The sequence below is a fragment of the Tachysurus fulvidraco genome, chromosome 23 (genome assembly GCF_022655615.1).
Source record: "Tachysurus fulvidraco isolate hzauxx_2018 chromosome 23, HZAU_PFXX_2.0, whole genome shotgun sequence".
Classification (NCBI taxonomy): Eukaryota; Metazoa; Chordata; class Actinopteri; order Siluriformes; family Bagridae; genus Tachysurus; species Tachysurus fulvidraco.
In genome coordinates, this window is record NC_062540.1 from 14,073,038 (window position 1) to 14,089,319 (window position 16,282).

Genomic DNA, 16,282 nt, shown 5'->3' on the forward strand with positions numbered 1-16,282 from the left:
CCGTGTCTCTAAGCCAGGTCAAGGCCTGGAGCAGACATGGAGGAGTGAGAGAGAGAGAGAGAGAGAGAGAGAGAGAGAGAGAGAGAGAGAGAGAGAGAGAGAGAGAGAGAGAGAGAGAGAGAGAGAGAGAGAGAGAGAATTTTCTGAACCATATATACTGTGTGTGTGTGTGTGTGTGTGTGTGTGTGTGTGTGTGTGTGTGTGTGTGTGTGTGTGTGTGTGTGTGTGTGTATTATATATTATATATAATTATATTATACATTACTAGTCAGTAATGGCTGAATAGAGCGGTGAAGAAGAGACCTATAAGAAATCTTTGTTCCTTGTGTCAGTGCTACTTAACCACAGCCAAATTAAATAACTGCCACTGTCTTTTTTGTATCTGTTCATATTACCTTTTTTTATACCTAGCAATGAAATAGAATAGAAATGAATAATAAAAAATGGGATAAAAAACAAGAAAGTGAGTGAGGAGAATAGGAAAGATCAAAGTGTAATATAAGAAAAATAAATATAAGATTGATAAAGCTGAGTCCTCTAGATTGGATTGCAGTGAACTCCAGTGTGCATGCAGATGTGCCTCAGTGCTCAGGTGTGGATATGATTGAGTTGGAGTCTTAGCGTATAGTTTCGGTCTAGTCAGTAATGGCTGTACAGAGCGGGGAAGAAGAGACCTGTAAGAAATCTCTGTTCTTCGTATCAGCTGCTACATCTTCTTCAGCTGTTTGTGTTTCTCGCTCCCTGGGAGTGCATGTCTGTGCCCTCCAGGGTCCTCCACTATGTCTGCATGAAGCAGAGACGTTAGCTATAACTCCTAAATTAGATTTCCAGTCTTCTAATCTCAGGAAACACAAGCTAGCTGTTCTTCAGCTGACAGTATACCACAGTGAGGATGAGTTTCTGTATCAGATTGCTGTTGATTAATTGTCTATATAGGCAGCTCTTGACAGTAAATCTGACTGTCCTTCAGATTATATATTCATACCGATACACTTGCTCTAATATGTTATCATTTCTATAGTAACAGCTTATTCACAGAGATTTGTAAAGATTATTGGATTGTTTACATGAGCTTCATTTATGGCTGCTAATAAACTGATTATATAACATGAAAAAAAAAAACATAGATCTGTTAGTATGGTGAAGCTTTGGTTTCCCCAGGGTTGGATGGTGTCACCACTGTTAGAGCCAGTTTCTCAGTAACATAACACGTTGTACTCCTAGACTGTTTGACGCTACAGTATAATAAGGAACTCGCTTATTTCTTTGACTACACTAAAAATACAATTTCAGGGTGGTACAAGCAACACTTCTTCCTGCTGGGCTCCATCACACCAACTCATCATGGATTACGTTTCTAAAACAGCGTGTTTTATTCCTTATTTATGTAGCTGACGTTTGAAAAACCTTCGCAGCAACAAACCTAGTCTTTATACACTTAGTTTTAATACAAACATGCCGATTGTCAAACCTGAAACCATTCCGTTCAACCCCCTTGTCGACTCTTAGGCTGTTGTCATAGCAACACCTTCGCCACAACCAATCCTGTGGCATCACATGCTTGGGAAATGAGCACATATAGGGGTGAGATCATTGCAAGAGATGGATTAGCAACAGCCATATTCTCCCACAGTTTTTTTTTTTTCCAGAGGAAATATATCTGTGAGTTTATCCCACAGGAACACACTGTGCTTTGTGAAACCTGGCCCGGGCAGAAAAATAAACAATTACGATGCAGCCCTTTGTAAGCTTGTGACAGACAACCAATGGTAGAGCTTATTTCTATAATAGATATCAAAATAGTGTTAGAATGATACGACAGATTTAATATGTATGGCACTTAAATGATGGATCACACTATGAAATGCATCATCTTTTACACTTTGCATTCAAATATTGTAAGCTTCCGTCACATATGCATGATTTTTGTGTGTGTGCGCACGTGTGAACCATCCACCATCCGCCATCACCTCACTTAACATGCAGCGTGCCATCCAATGACATTATGTGTTCTGCATTGCTTGATCTTGAACATGCACAAATGTGGAGTAGTTATTCTTGTCCTCCGTCTGCCCTCCATCTTTTGTCTATCTCTCTCTCTCTCTCTCTCTCTCTCTCTCTCTCTCTCTCTCTCTCTCTCTCTCTCTCTCTCTCTTTCTTTTCTGGTCATGCAAGCATAGCTCTAGAAGTAGTCTTGAAACCTTTCACGCGATGTGCCTGCAGAAGAACTGGCATCTTATATTCGAGTTTCTTTTCAAATGTGACCCGTTCCAGTTGCTCGCTCTGTCTCCTCACGTGCATGCCTCAGACTGATTAGAGAACAAGAACAAGTAGTAAGAGAGAACAAGCAGGAACATTGTGAAAAGAGAGGATGTTAATATTCGGTCTACTGTATAAAAAAGTACCTTTGGTTTTGAGACAGGACACAGGCTATGATTTTGGGGTTAAAGAAATTCAGAGGATATTTTTTAATTAATGAATTTTTATTTATTTGAAGCACCTTTGCAATTGCAGTGCTCTTTTAGCCTAAATCAGAAGAGTTGTGCAATGTGTACTCAGTACTCGAATGTGTATCAGTGTGTTGATTTTAGCCTGTGTTACACCGGTGAATTTCAAGCAGCCATTCTGGGTGACAGCCGCTATGTTCAAAACAACAGTGGGCACCTATGCATGTCAGATTGACAGCCCCAAGTTCTGACAGCACAAGCTGCCTTAAGAAATCTCACACACACCCACACAAACACACACACACACACACACACACACACACACACGTGTCCACCTGTGTAGTGCACCATGCTTTTCTCTTTATAACATTGCATTGTGGGTGTATGGGATAGGTGTCAGTCAGGCATTCGTGCAACTTCTACCTTCAAAAAAGGGTGAAGAGTTAGAGAATGTGAGAGAGAGAGAGAGAGAGAGAGAGAGAGAGAGAGAGAGAGAGAGAGAGAGAGAGAGAGAGAGAGAGAGAGATCTGGTATGGTTATTTGTTTGAGCTTTCCACAGCTTTTTGTCTGTTTGAGGTTGTACAATGTGACAATATTGAAATTCACAGAAACTTTGCACAGCTTTACAGAGATGAGCCACTTTTGTGGCACACACTTAATAAAAAATGGGTTACACTGACTGCTCAATGATAAGGTGTATGTGAGGGATATGAACCAGTTTGAACTTTAATGGTGGACGTTACTGCTGTTGTTCTGATTGTTTCTCCGGTCAAACCTCTCAAGAGTTCTTACAAGAGTCAGAACTAGCATTGTGACAATTCAAAATGTTCTCAGTAGTCTGAACATATCACAGATTCCTAGTATCATGCATTTTTACATGCACCATTTAAAGACCGGGGGGAAAATGTCTTTTCACATTTTTCACACATTTATGATACAACCAAGAAAAGGCAACAAATAGAATGTTCTTTTGTATGAGAATGACTTTCCAGTGAAATCTCCGAATCTGTCAGTATTTATCATGTTGTTAGGAGCTCTGGGGAAAGCTACATGGCTGTGAGGACAGACACTAAACTGAACCAAAACAAAAATAGTTATTGTTTTGTCTAGCACTTGTCAGAAATGCCGTGTTCTTAAAACTGTGCATGATGAAGCTACAAACATGCTATGAGTGGTTGCAAAGGCAGCATTGTAATGTGTTTATAACAGTAGTAGGTAGAAATGGAGGTTGATGTAGTCCAGACGGGGTACAGGCTCAACTTTACAGCGAGTTCAAGCCGACATACCTGGGATAAGAAGCAATAATCTAAGTGATACTTGATTATGTTAAAGAATAAGACAGGATTGCGTTTTAAAACTTTTTTAAAGGTCACCGGCGAATACACAATGATACACAATACACAATAAATACACAATGACAAACTGTGAAAGTCTGCCACCAGGACAACTCCTCATTAGCATTCTGTCTCTGTGTTTTTTATACTCAACATAATGAAGTGGACTGCTTATGGAGATTAGCGCTTTTCACTAGCTGTGCTTCGGGCTTGTAAATTGCATTTGTGTTACAACTTTTTCCTTTTGAAGTTTTCCTGACTTTGTAAATGCTCATGTTCTGATGCCCTTGTGTGTGTTTTTATCCAGGCTGTCGGGTAAAGCTCTGTGGCTTCGGTGCAACGTGTGAAAGAGACCCTACCGACCCATCTAAAGGAAAGTGTGTGTGCAAGAAGACGCAGTGTCCATCTGTCGTGGCGCCGGTGTGCGGCTCGGACTCTTCCACCTACTCCAACGAGTGTGAACTGGAAAAGGCTCAGTGCAACACTCAGAGACGCATCAAGGTGATGCGCAAAGGCCCTTGTGGTAAGTTCCTTCTGTCTGTCCTGTCATGCATACACACACACACTTAAACTCACACACAAAAACTTACACAAGCCACAGCAGAGGTATATTAATCCTACTTTTAGCATTATGACTGTGTGAGTTTCCACAAGAAGCATATTGTGAAGGATTGCGATCAGAGAAAAAAAAACAGGAACAAACCTGCCATTGAAACTGGCAACTTGTTGTGTAGGCTTGACATGTATCCAGAGAAAAAGATGCTTGACACGTATCAGGGGAAAAAACAGAAAGAATCAAGAATGAGAGTTAGGAGGAAATGTCACTGAAGTGCAGAGATAGAAAACATGTAAAAAGGTATTTCCTGCTTGATAGCAATGCCACAGTACAAAATACCTCAGCAACACCGTGTGATCTTAATCACAATGTGTTTTAGCTCCGCTGGGAGTTTCTCAGAAAAAAAAGTCATCATACATGATGCTTATTCAGGTCTGACCCTGTTATAAAAGAACACTCTATGTCCATGTGCCTGACCAGCGTAAGTAGCAATTACCAAGTCTAGTGGAACATATCGTCCATATCCTTCCTGCAGCTCTAATTAGCTGCCTCTCATGCCGTGGAGAAAAAGAGCATGACGTAAGTGAAGGGTCTTTACCTGTTATCCCTCCTCGACACTTACACATACATAAAAGGCTGTTCTCACTGAGCTAGCACTTGATTATCACAGCTCTTGATGTGCATTCACTCTGGAAGACCAGCAGGTTGCTAATGGTCAGCAGCCTCCAAGTCATTTCGTTAATGAAACAGGCAGTGTGTTCTTCACGGGGCTTTGTCTCCTCCCTCACATAACTAGCACACATGAAGAGAAGCCGCTTCTTATGAAGAAAGGAACCAGCTAAGACAGGGGGCTGGTGTGGCAAAGGAGAAGATAAAGAGAAGGTGTGCAGAGTTTAGATCAATTAGAGCGACTTTGTAGGTGAGCAAATATACTTTGTCTGTCTGAGAGAATAACAAGGTGTACTGTAGGTATGGATTTTGTGGCAGTGCACCACATTTATCAACCTTTTATTAAAGTAATGTAAATTATTTTACAAATTCATTCAAAAAAATACAGTTCACAGAATAGTTCGTTTGCATTTACTGACCCACACATGAAAGGAAACACTCACAGTGAGCTGGAAACAACAAAACGACAGTGAAAGTGAACCTACTGAGTTAAACCTAATAAACCTAGTAATGTAGCGCAGCCACTGCAGCACATCAGCAATCATAGACACATAGACAGTACCTCTTCCTCCTGCTATATGCTGCCATTTCTGTGGCCTAATTAAATAGCTATTCTTATTTGTCTTCATTTATGGATTTCTTTTGGATTGTCATTAATATGCAGCAAGTGAATACCGTGCTCTCTCTGCTGTGGCCCAGGTTCCTTTCCCAGGCAGAAAACCAACCCAGCCACTGGGGGTTGCACAAGCCAGTACATTCTGGATAGAAATGGCATTCGGAAGGGCATAAAACCTGTGCCAAATCAAATATGTGTCTCAGATGATCCGCTGTTGCGACCTCTAACAAGAGCAGCCAAAAAAGAAGAATTTAATTAATCAAAAAAAAAAAGAAATAAACTTGACAGCATAATTCATATATAAAATTGCAGCTACGAATCGCATTTATACAATTTTTACTCAGTTGAGCTTTGCTGTAGTAGGACTTTTTTGACTCATTAGCTCTACATAACAGATTTCTTGTGTTATAAATTTGTTCGTGTTTAGTTTGATAAACGAGGACTATTTTGACTATTTTGTGTGTGCATGTGTGCATGTATGTGTATGTGTGTGTACTGTATATCAGTGGGGTTCATCACATTATGTTGCAAGCCAGTGCTGGATGGTCAAAAGAGCAGCAGGACAGCAGGGCAGGGGGCAGATCAATGGCTAGTCCGTGCCACGTCTGCCCTGTTGTGTATCCACAGTACATCCAGAAGTCTCACTGTCACTGCCTTCTGCTTCATATCCTCACACTCTTGTTTCTCTAAACACATCAATTTTCTCTCCCTTATTTTCTCTCGCTTTCAGTAAAATCGACCGTTGTGAGCACTGCACTGAAGCCCTGGGACAGTTTACCAGAAAACCTCAGATACGATTCACCTTTCATGATACCCATTTTTAGTATTCAATGGTTTTGTTTCGGTTATGCAACCTGGAAGACACCTGGACAATGGATTAAGTGTTTCAATATTAAATAAATAATAGAACTCTAAATATGAATGAGATACTGTACAAGTCATTGCACACCTCAGGCTGTGGAAATCCGTTCCCTTGCCGAGGAACAAGGCAATTCAGCCTAATTACATTTACAGATACCAGAGAATGAGTTCTTCCCAACCCTTACCAAGTTCACTGGTGTATTGTACATACATTTGATGCTTGCTTTAAACTTTAAAGCAGACACTACCTCTGACTGAGAAAGCCTGTAATATGTAGTTGTCTTTGTGTGTTATTTGGTTATTAAATGCTTATTACAGGGTTGTATTATTGACTTTATCTATGTGGTACAACTCTTATTAGAGTCTTGGAAAAACTTTCTCCTTACAAGATTAACAAAGTTAATTAAACATCACGGTAACATTACGACGAAACACAATCCTAATGCGACAGCAATAGTAATGAAAAGCAAATAAGCTCCTTGTACAAGAAAATTAGTTTGCTAATACTAGCTTACGCCTCCTCTCACGTTAATAACAGTGATAATGCTGTCAGGTAAGGATGCCTTCAGGTAATCTTTAGAAGCTTTAGCCCACTCTTCTTCTGACTTGATAAATCTGTTTAATCACATGTTGTGACTCACTGGCAAATCCTTTTGCCATATCACTCCTGCTTTTCAGTACACGATGGCGTTACATTGTCAATATGTGTAACCTATTGGCATCACCTGCTAACACACTGAGATTAGTGGATGTTTTTGTCAAGGGAGTTTGTTAGTTACATTTGGAAAATAGGAGATTTCTGTTGGTTTTAATTACCGTGGTGAAAACAAAAGAATATATGTGGAGGCTTGTTTTTTTTTTTTTTTGTTTTGTTTTTTTTAAGCTCATTTGAGCTTCCTTTTCAGTATCTTAAACTCTCAGACGTCTCACAGAGAAATGGCATCAGTTCTGCCTCATTGCAAAGCTGTTGACTTCTTCTCATCCAAACGAGGATATTGGACTGCATGGTGTAGTAAGCCTCTAATGGAGAAATCAATGTTCTGTCCTTCTCTTGGCAGTTTCTTAACTGAGGAGGCGCAATTTATTTCCATAATCCTTTACCTGCAAACTGGATTTGAAGACCTAGTCACACACACTCAACACAAACCACTCTCTCGCCTACGTCTCCCTCGCTCCCCGTCATTACACACTTGTCGCATTGTGAGGTGAGGAGCAACAGCTGCTGATGTCTGCTGTAGTAATAGTATTGGTGCAGCTCTTCCCTGTAGTGAAGCTATGGGAGGTGAGATATCCCTTCCGAAAGATGCATCTGATTTCTCAGTTCAGTCATGTTTGGCCTCGGGCTAAATACTTAAAATGATCCCCGCTGTGGAGATGCTGTAAAATTCTCTTCAGTTGTTTTGGATGTGCTACGCGTGAATCTCTTCTTCTAGATATGTTTAAAACCCACGCATTAACATGGTTAGAAATGAACAGGAGTAAGATGGAGTCAGACCTGGTTACAGTGAACGATTAATAGAGGTGCCATCATCTATTGTTTAGTCGTAGCATATACGGGATTCAACCATTTGCTACTTCAATATGAGCGACGATTTTATTCACTTCATTTATTCAAAATTCATCCAGCTGGACAGCTACTTCACTGAAATGAAAAGGACATAGAAGTAATAGTCAAAGTCTAGATCATCCGTCTGTTATCTTTGACCTGTGAATTTGCACACATCATACTTGTGAAGCCATAGCAAACAAGAAAGCAGGATTATGGAAAAACATGCCAAAGCTGCTAATTAGCAGTCACAGCTGATTTCTACCTCGCTGCTGTTGCTTGACAATCACACATGCCGACAACACCTACTGACATACAGTTGAACCGACATCACAACAGTATCACGTGATCGGTTAGTCTATGATAGTATAGAAAAATAATAATAATAATAATAATAATAATAATAATAATAATAATAATAATAATAATAATAATAATAATAATAATAATTATTATTATTATTATTATTTGGATCAGATGAATGATTCATGTATTATATTGAATACAGCCACCATTTTAACATAATACTGGAATTCTTGTAATGATGAGATTCTGATTAAAAAAAAAAGTGAATTAATCTTCCAAAAAAAACTCCGATTTCACAATTTAAACAAACATGACCTGAAAAATGGCAGCAGCCTCCATAGTTAGCTATTAATGGAGAATAGTGTCAGGATTTAACTTTCACTATTACTATGCATTTCTATTAAACATTCCCTTTCATTCACTACTAATGGTGTAAGCATTAAGAATACATTACAGTATCACTTTTAAGTCTTGTAGCCGTTTGTTTTTTTTTTACTAGTTAAAAAGAAATTTCTAGTTCATACAGCAACATAGTCGTACTATATAGCTAACTGACACAGCCAGTCTCTGTGTGACATCAACACGGTTGTCTCGGTCTCGTGTAAATTAGCTTTTGCTCTTTCACTTCCGTCCTGTGTGAATGTGAATGAGGGAAGGAGGAATGTGTGTTGCAGGGAAGAGTGTGTGTTTAAAAGTGTGATGTCATAAATGTGTGAGTATGTTTGTGAGGAATGGGGTGTGTGTGTGTGTGTGTGTAAGTGTGTGTAAGTGTGTGCATGTGTGTGGGTGTGAGAGAGTGTGCTTCTCTCTCTCTCTCTCTCTCTCTCTCTCTCTCTCTCTCTCTCTCTCTCTCTCTCTCTCTCACTTTCTCTGTCTTTCACACACACATACATTTTCACCTGTCTGTGTGACATGGGATTTTATTCACACCTCTCGTCTGCTCTTCCTCGGCTTCCCCACTCCATCTGCTGGAGGATCTCCACACGGCTCCTCAGCCTCACACGTCACGGAGTATATTTAGTCCGGCTGACGTCAGCCTATTAAATGTGGTGTGGTGATGTCATATCCCGAGTCTTAAGATTATAGCAAATTATACGGAGCCATCTGAAGACCAAATTAAGTAATGAAACCCTTTATCAATGATCAGGTGATCAGGTGAATGATTTATCAGCAGAATCAACAAAGGTCTATTACCTGTGGCCATATTTCATAAAGCAGTACATTTATATTAGAATATTTTGAACCAGTAATATTGCACAGAAAGGTTACGCAAGCGTTACATATATGTTTTAGACTCTCACATGATAAGTTTCAGCCAGTCATGTCCATATTCAGTTTTTCATTTTTAACCATTTGTAATATTTCTTAAATAATTTAGTATGCATGTTTTTATCGATATGTTAAAAACATAAGCCCTCACAAATTTACTGTAGTAAAATAAACAGAACAAGTAATATACCACAAAAAAACTGAAATATCATGTGGTGCTGAGCCTCACGCTTGTCTGCCAGCAGTGCAAAAATAGCTAATGTTCTTAATATCCTATTAAAATGTCTATATAAATCACTTCTAACCAATTCCACATGACCGAGGACAGCTCTTTATCTTCATTTTCTTAGCCACTTAGATTTGTGAGGCACATAGCCGCTCTGTTTAACTGCACGCTCGCTGTGCTGTTCAGGAGCATAATAATGGACAGAGTGACCTAGCGCTGCCATTCATTTAATGATTGCACAACATTTAATAATACACTTTAATAAACCTGCCTTTAAATTGGTCTGAATGCTTATTCTCTGCAAGATTGAGGACAAACACATGAGCTGTCTTTGCAGTCTTCAGAATACACTTTAGCCTGGTCAGGATTGTAGTGGACCTGGAAACTATCCTGGGAATACTGGCTGTGAGGTAGAATACACTAATCTGTAATTTAGAGTCATTTTTCCAAATACTGATGGTGAACGAAAACTGACAAAGCAGAAAACACTATAAAGACATAAACCAACGATCAGGATCAATCCCTGCAGTTTGGTTATACTACACTGCTTCCTCCACCTCCAAAACTGATGCAGTCGGCACTACATCCATGACCTGAATGCACTATATGTGCTTGTTGAACATCCCATTCCAGATTTAATCCCCCTTTGCGGTTATAATAACCTATGCACTTCTGGTAAGGATTTCCTCTAGATTTTGGAGTGTAGCTGTGGAGATTTGCTCATTCAGCCACAAGAGCATTAGTGAGGAAAGGCACTGATGTCAGGCAAGGAGGCATAGTGCACAGTCGGCATTCTAGTTTACACCAAACTTTGGCAAACCAAAGGGATTTTAACACTTAAAAGTCTTTCTAAACCGCACTTAAACAGAATCCTGAGTTACAGTATCTTGTTTCACGTTCCCACTGCTCATACATTACCAGGGGTTAACAATTAATCCTCACTAATCATAATCTGATTTTGCACTATACATTCCTTAACCCTGGGTTATTGCTCTTATTTGCGATGTCAACAACAATGATTGGATAAATACAGCATGTGGCTGGTTTAAGTAACGTCTTGTCGTTTGTCTTGTCGCTAAGCATCTAGCTGTAACGTTCTAACAGCTCGTCGTTCCACACTGTACATCTTTGGCACTGTAATGCAGGGTAACATTGCAAATACATTTTTAACCCTAACCGGGGTTTTATAGCCCCGGGGAAAAGTGGTGATTCTAAATTACAAGTGTGAAGCAATCCCTCACATCTTCATGGATCTTGCTTTGTTCACTTTATACAAAGGGCATTGTTTGACTGGAAGAGGTCATGTTTTGGCCTCTTAGTTCCAGTCAAGGGATTGTGATACTGCATATAGAGACATCTTATGCAGCGTGTGCTTCCAACATTCTGGTAACAGTTTGAGGAAGGTGTGATGGTCAGGTATCTACAAACCTTTGGCCATGCAGTGTATAATGGCGTACAGTACTGTATCTCCAAGGGATCACAGTTTTGCCGTATTCCGGTCCAACATCTCCTACAGCTTCTCCGCATTGTTAACCAGCTTGTCTATAGTTGAGGAACTGTTTTCTGAATTTGTGAGATGGAAGTCCTGGGCATTGCTGGAAGGTCAGCTTGAGGGGGCATTCATCAATAAATAACGGGCTGTTTCCTGCTTGCACAGCCTCCATGCCCCATAAGCCCCCTATAGGGCCGTGTCCTAGATTCACGTACGCACGCAGAATACCGAATCCTCTCCGGTGATAACTGCAGTTTCTGAACACTATCGGCCACTCACTGTGCAGCTCATCCTCTGGCAAACAGTGATACTTGTTAAACAAATCCTGTCTTTCTCTTCTTGGTTCTCTCTATCTTTCTCACCCTTGCTGTCTTTCTCTCTATCCCCTCCCTCTTCTAATCACCTCACAAGGCCCAGGCGCGGTGTTGGAGAGCGATAAGGAAGATTACAGCAGGCTAGACGCATTAAAAAGCCACATTTCCCACACACTCACTCCTCGAATAGCACACAAGAGCAACTTTTACTCATGTATTTATGCATCGGGTTTGCCTGAATAATGCATTATTATTTTTCCCATATTCTGCTCAGATGCAAGGCTGATATTTCAAAATAAGAAGAAAGAGTAGTACAATAGAGTAATCTATAATTAGAACAGTAAGACAATTATAAAATCTCACTCCGTTATCTCGTAGGCTGAATACATTGATTTATTACATGTTACTGTACTATTTATTTTCTTACTTTACTTACATTACCTTAGTCCATGTGTACTGTATGTGTCTGGGGGCATTTTTGAATATTCTGGACTTATAATATAGAATAGATTTGCTAAAAAGATATTCATGCTATGAAGCTCTCGTTAACAAAAAAAAAAAAATGTTTTTTGAGGCTTCTCCTAGCTGTGGGACATAATGGATATTGAGTGGTACATTCATTTTCATATCTTCCCTGGCACACAGTTATATAACTAATCCTTGTACGCCATCTTCTCTCCTGTTTGCTTATGAATATTAACACTGCTGCCTCTTTGTTTTTCCTCAGTACTCTGGTGTTCTGTTCAGATACAAGAACGTACCATTTTACACACATCACCTGTGCGTACTGTACTGCACATGCACGATTTTAATTCAGTCAGCTAATCGCTGTGTGAAAAGCTAAAAGCTATCACACTTCAGTTCCGTTTCTCTTTTTCTCATCTCTTTCTCTTTCTCTCTCACACACCCATCTACCCACACACACACACACACACACACACACACACACACACACACACACACACACACACACACACACCAACCCCTTTGGATGAAGAAGTCATAATCATAGAGCAGCATGGCCGCTGGGCTCCTGCCCCTTCTCTCTCAGGTTAATGCAAGTAGAGAAATGGTTTTCCCATCAGGCAGCGGGGCGCGAACTCTCTCTGAGGCACTCGGCCGCTCTAAGAGACTGAGGTCAAGGACAAAACAAGGACTCTGATAGAATTGTTTCTGCAGCGCTGCGCTTACGTGTTCACAGTAGACAAGACAGCATGGTATAAGAACATCAGCAGGATCAGGATCGTGTACACCGTATATCTAAAATACAGTGCAGATGGGATGGACCAATAGTCCGTTTATTATGTAACTGACGGTAAGATTTATTGTTTTAAGCATTGTTTTGTTGTTACATTACCTTTCTTTATATACAGTTGATCATTTTGCCCTGCAATAAATGTATTATTAAGAGAAGGGACAGAATGAGCTTAAATACAGAATGCTAATAGAATAAAAATGCCACTGGTTGAAAGTGGGTAGAGTATCAGCTATACAACACCTGTATTGAACAGTAATTTCTCCGCTGACTAAAATAAGTCCATAGAAACAACCGAACACATTGAGTTAGGAATGATGCATGATGGGATTTCCTGTTATAGTAAAGTAATATACATGGCATAGTGGTGTGAGGCATTGGGTAGTGTTACCACTCTTAATTATTTTCATGAACAACATATCCTTAAGGTTTTTTTTTGTTTACACATGTACCTGTTATATTAAATTATACACAACATTAATTTGTACAACAATCAAACAATCTCTTTTGGTAATTAAAGAATGACAAACATTCATGAGGAATGCTTACAAAACAAGCTACTGTACTTTTCTTTTGAATGTTGACCCATGAAAGGCATTTTAAATCATCGTACCCGTTTTTAAATCCATTCATCACGAGTCTCGGATCACGTGGCACATTCACTATACAAGTCCCTATGAATTAGCTGTTGCTATAGAAACAATAACGTGTTAATATAAACCTGTTACAAAGCCATGTGGTTATGGAAAGTAAATCAACACCTTCTGACTCATCAGACTGGAAAGACTTGGAGGTTTTCCAAAAATTCAACAGTGCTGCAGTAAACGTTATGTGACTTGAAAGCTGATCCGTAATTGGACATGGGATAAATTGCTGGAATCTACCATTCGGCCTAATTTTGCAGATTAACAGAGAAAAAGTTTCAGAGTGAATACATGTTAGTTATCAGTGGCATAGTTTTAGTCATGGATTAAATGTTTTGAGTTAAAGGCAGATGTTTATTATTTAGTTTGGTTATTCAACAATGAATTTAAAGCGAGTGTTACTCGGTTTAAATTATTTATACTTCATTAACGCTGAGGTTCATAGTTCGTTAGTATTAATCACTGAGCTTTACTTGGGATAATTAATTGAAATATTTCATTTCTTTACCCAAATCGTGTGTGTGGAAGTGCTTTACCGGTCAGAGGGCTATTTCTATACGCAATGAAATCAGTCCACAGTAATGAAAACATAAATATTTATACGGATATGGATGTGCATGCAGGACCATGTTTGTTTGTCTGCTGTTGTATATTTTGGCAGAGTGTGAGCTGTCAGAAGGCTGCTGATTTGTCTCAAAACGTATTTTATTAGGAAAGCAACCATTTCCAATAGATGATGCTTTTAGCCGCGGCTCGCTGTTTCATTTTCATCATTGTGAATATGAAAGAAATTGTGTGCAGACTGCGTTCTTTCTTTTCGCTTGTCAAAATGATTACTGTGAAAGCCGTCAGTGGCCTTCGCGGGGTCCTGCGTCTCTGTTTGCTTGCTGACAGACATCACTGACCCACCATGACCTTCAGATAGTCCTAACACGTACGTGATGCTTCGGTTGATTGATGTGTAGCACAGGGCACTGGGCACTTTTGTGAGCTTTGTTGTTAATCATTCTTTAATAAGTGAAGCTTCTCTGAGCATATTAAACACACTTAAACACACACACGCGCGCTGTCGGATGGCAGCAGAGAAATTGAGCAAGCTTAGTATCCTGTTTAAACAAAGATAAAGCAGACAGTATGTTTTGGTAGAGTGTGCTTGGGAAGTTAGAATGAGAGCAGCAGAGGTGTGTTCTTACTGTTACTATTTAGCTCCACATGGCTCCTTCTGCTGTAGGTTTAGGCAAGCACAAATTCATACGCAGTATTGCCAGAAAGCATCTTGGCCTTTGAGCTTCAGCAGCGACGGCATGTTTTATCAGTTTCTGTGCCTGTTTTTTTTTTTTTTTTGGTGTTTTTTTTTTTTGCATTCACAGCTAACGCATATAAGAGAGAAAGACAGCTGCAGTCAAATAAGCCCTTTGAAGAAATACATCAAAAAACTGAATCATCGAGCAGAGCCGAGTATGACACAAGACACGGGTGGGAGCACAGAGCAGAATTTGGTGATTGGAGCATGTGTGTCTGTGTGAGTACGTGCGAATGAAGGTGTGGAAAGGGTCTTCCTCCTTTGTCTCAGCGTCGCCTCTATTTCTGGATTTATGCCTCAGCGTGAGTGCAAAACAGTGTATGTGGAGACTGCGTGGGTTTGGAACGGGTTTGTGTGGAAGTGTGACAGAAAGAGTTAGTAGTAGGAAAGTTCTGGAAGGAGAAAAAGCTGGATGTACCCATGCCTTCCTCCTCATTAGAGTCAACATTCAGGATGCCTTTATTCAACTGATTTTTTTTTTTTTTACAGTCTCTCTCTCTATCGCTCTCTATGAGACTGTACACAGAGGGAGGAGATGTATAGTATCTGTGCATATTATGAACATGGACTAAATATTGCACAGTTTGGATGGTATGCAAATTGAGTAGGGACGATATCACATACAGGCAGAAATAATATACAGACATTACATACACAAGCACATAAGGCACATAAAAGAGCATTACTGTACATAATGCACTTCATGTACTGTAAACACCTCAGTCGACCTTAAATAAACTAGATCCAACTGTAAGATGTGATGTAGATATGAAATGATCTGATTAACAGTAGATAGATAGATAGATAGATAGATAGATAGATAGATAGATAGATAGATAGATAGATAGATAGATAGAGAGATAGAGAGATAGATAGATAGATTTTCTCAATTGGATTCAGTGGTGCGTATGTCACTTGGCGTGCAGTGGAAAGAACCGGTCATTGATGAAGACAGAATATATGTAATGTACATTGTACATGTAAAGGAATATTCCAATCTGATTGCAGTGTTTAGGGTACATACCATATAAACCGTCCTTTCAGAATCTGCATCTGGATCGGATTTATTTGGACGTAATGAAGATACACCTGAATCTAACCGCACGGTGCATTATCAGTATTCTATAGACAATAGAATGCATTGTTTGTACAATATCTATCAGCATGCACTGTAGGATTAAAAGAGTGCACTTTATACACCATGGCAGAGCTTAAAAATAGTGCAACAGTATGAATTAGACATCTAACTCCATGCTACAATCTGTATGTATTCCAAATATGTATAGGTTTTGTCATTTAAAGGGAAAAGTTAGCGTATCCTGAGCCCGAGGGATTGTATTTTCGTTTGGTTTTGTCAGTGGTATCTTATAAAGAATTTAGTTAAGTTCTGTTTCCCATCATACAGCTTGAACAAACTAGTAGCCTAATCACTGGGTACCCAGAT

General features: G+C 39.6%; 1 protein-coding gene across 9 annotated transcripts in view; it reads left to right on the top strand.

The window, feature by feature from the left end:
* Positions 1-16,282, top strand: part of agrn (agrin) — a 225,661-nt gene that overhangs the window by 111,529 nt on the left and 97,850 nt on the right. For all 9 annotated transcript variants that reach the window (XM_047806904.1, XM_047806911.1, XM_047806908.1 and 6 more), the window contains one exon: positions 4,089-4,304. In XM_047806904.1, the coding sequence (XP_047662860.1) occupies positions 4,089-4,304 (216 nt within the window). The remainder of the gene's footprint in view (positions 1-4,088; positions 4,305-16,282) is intronic.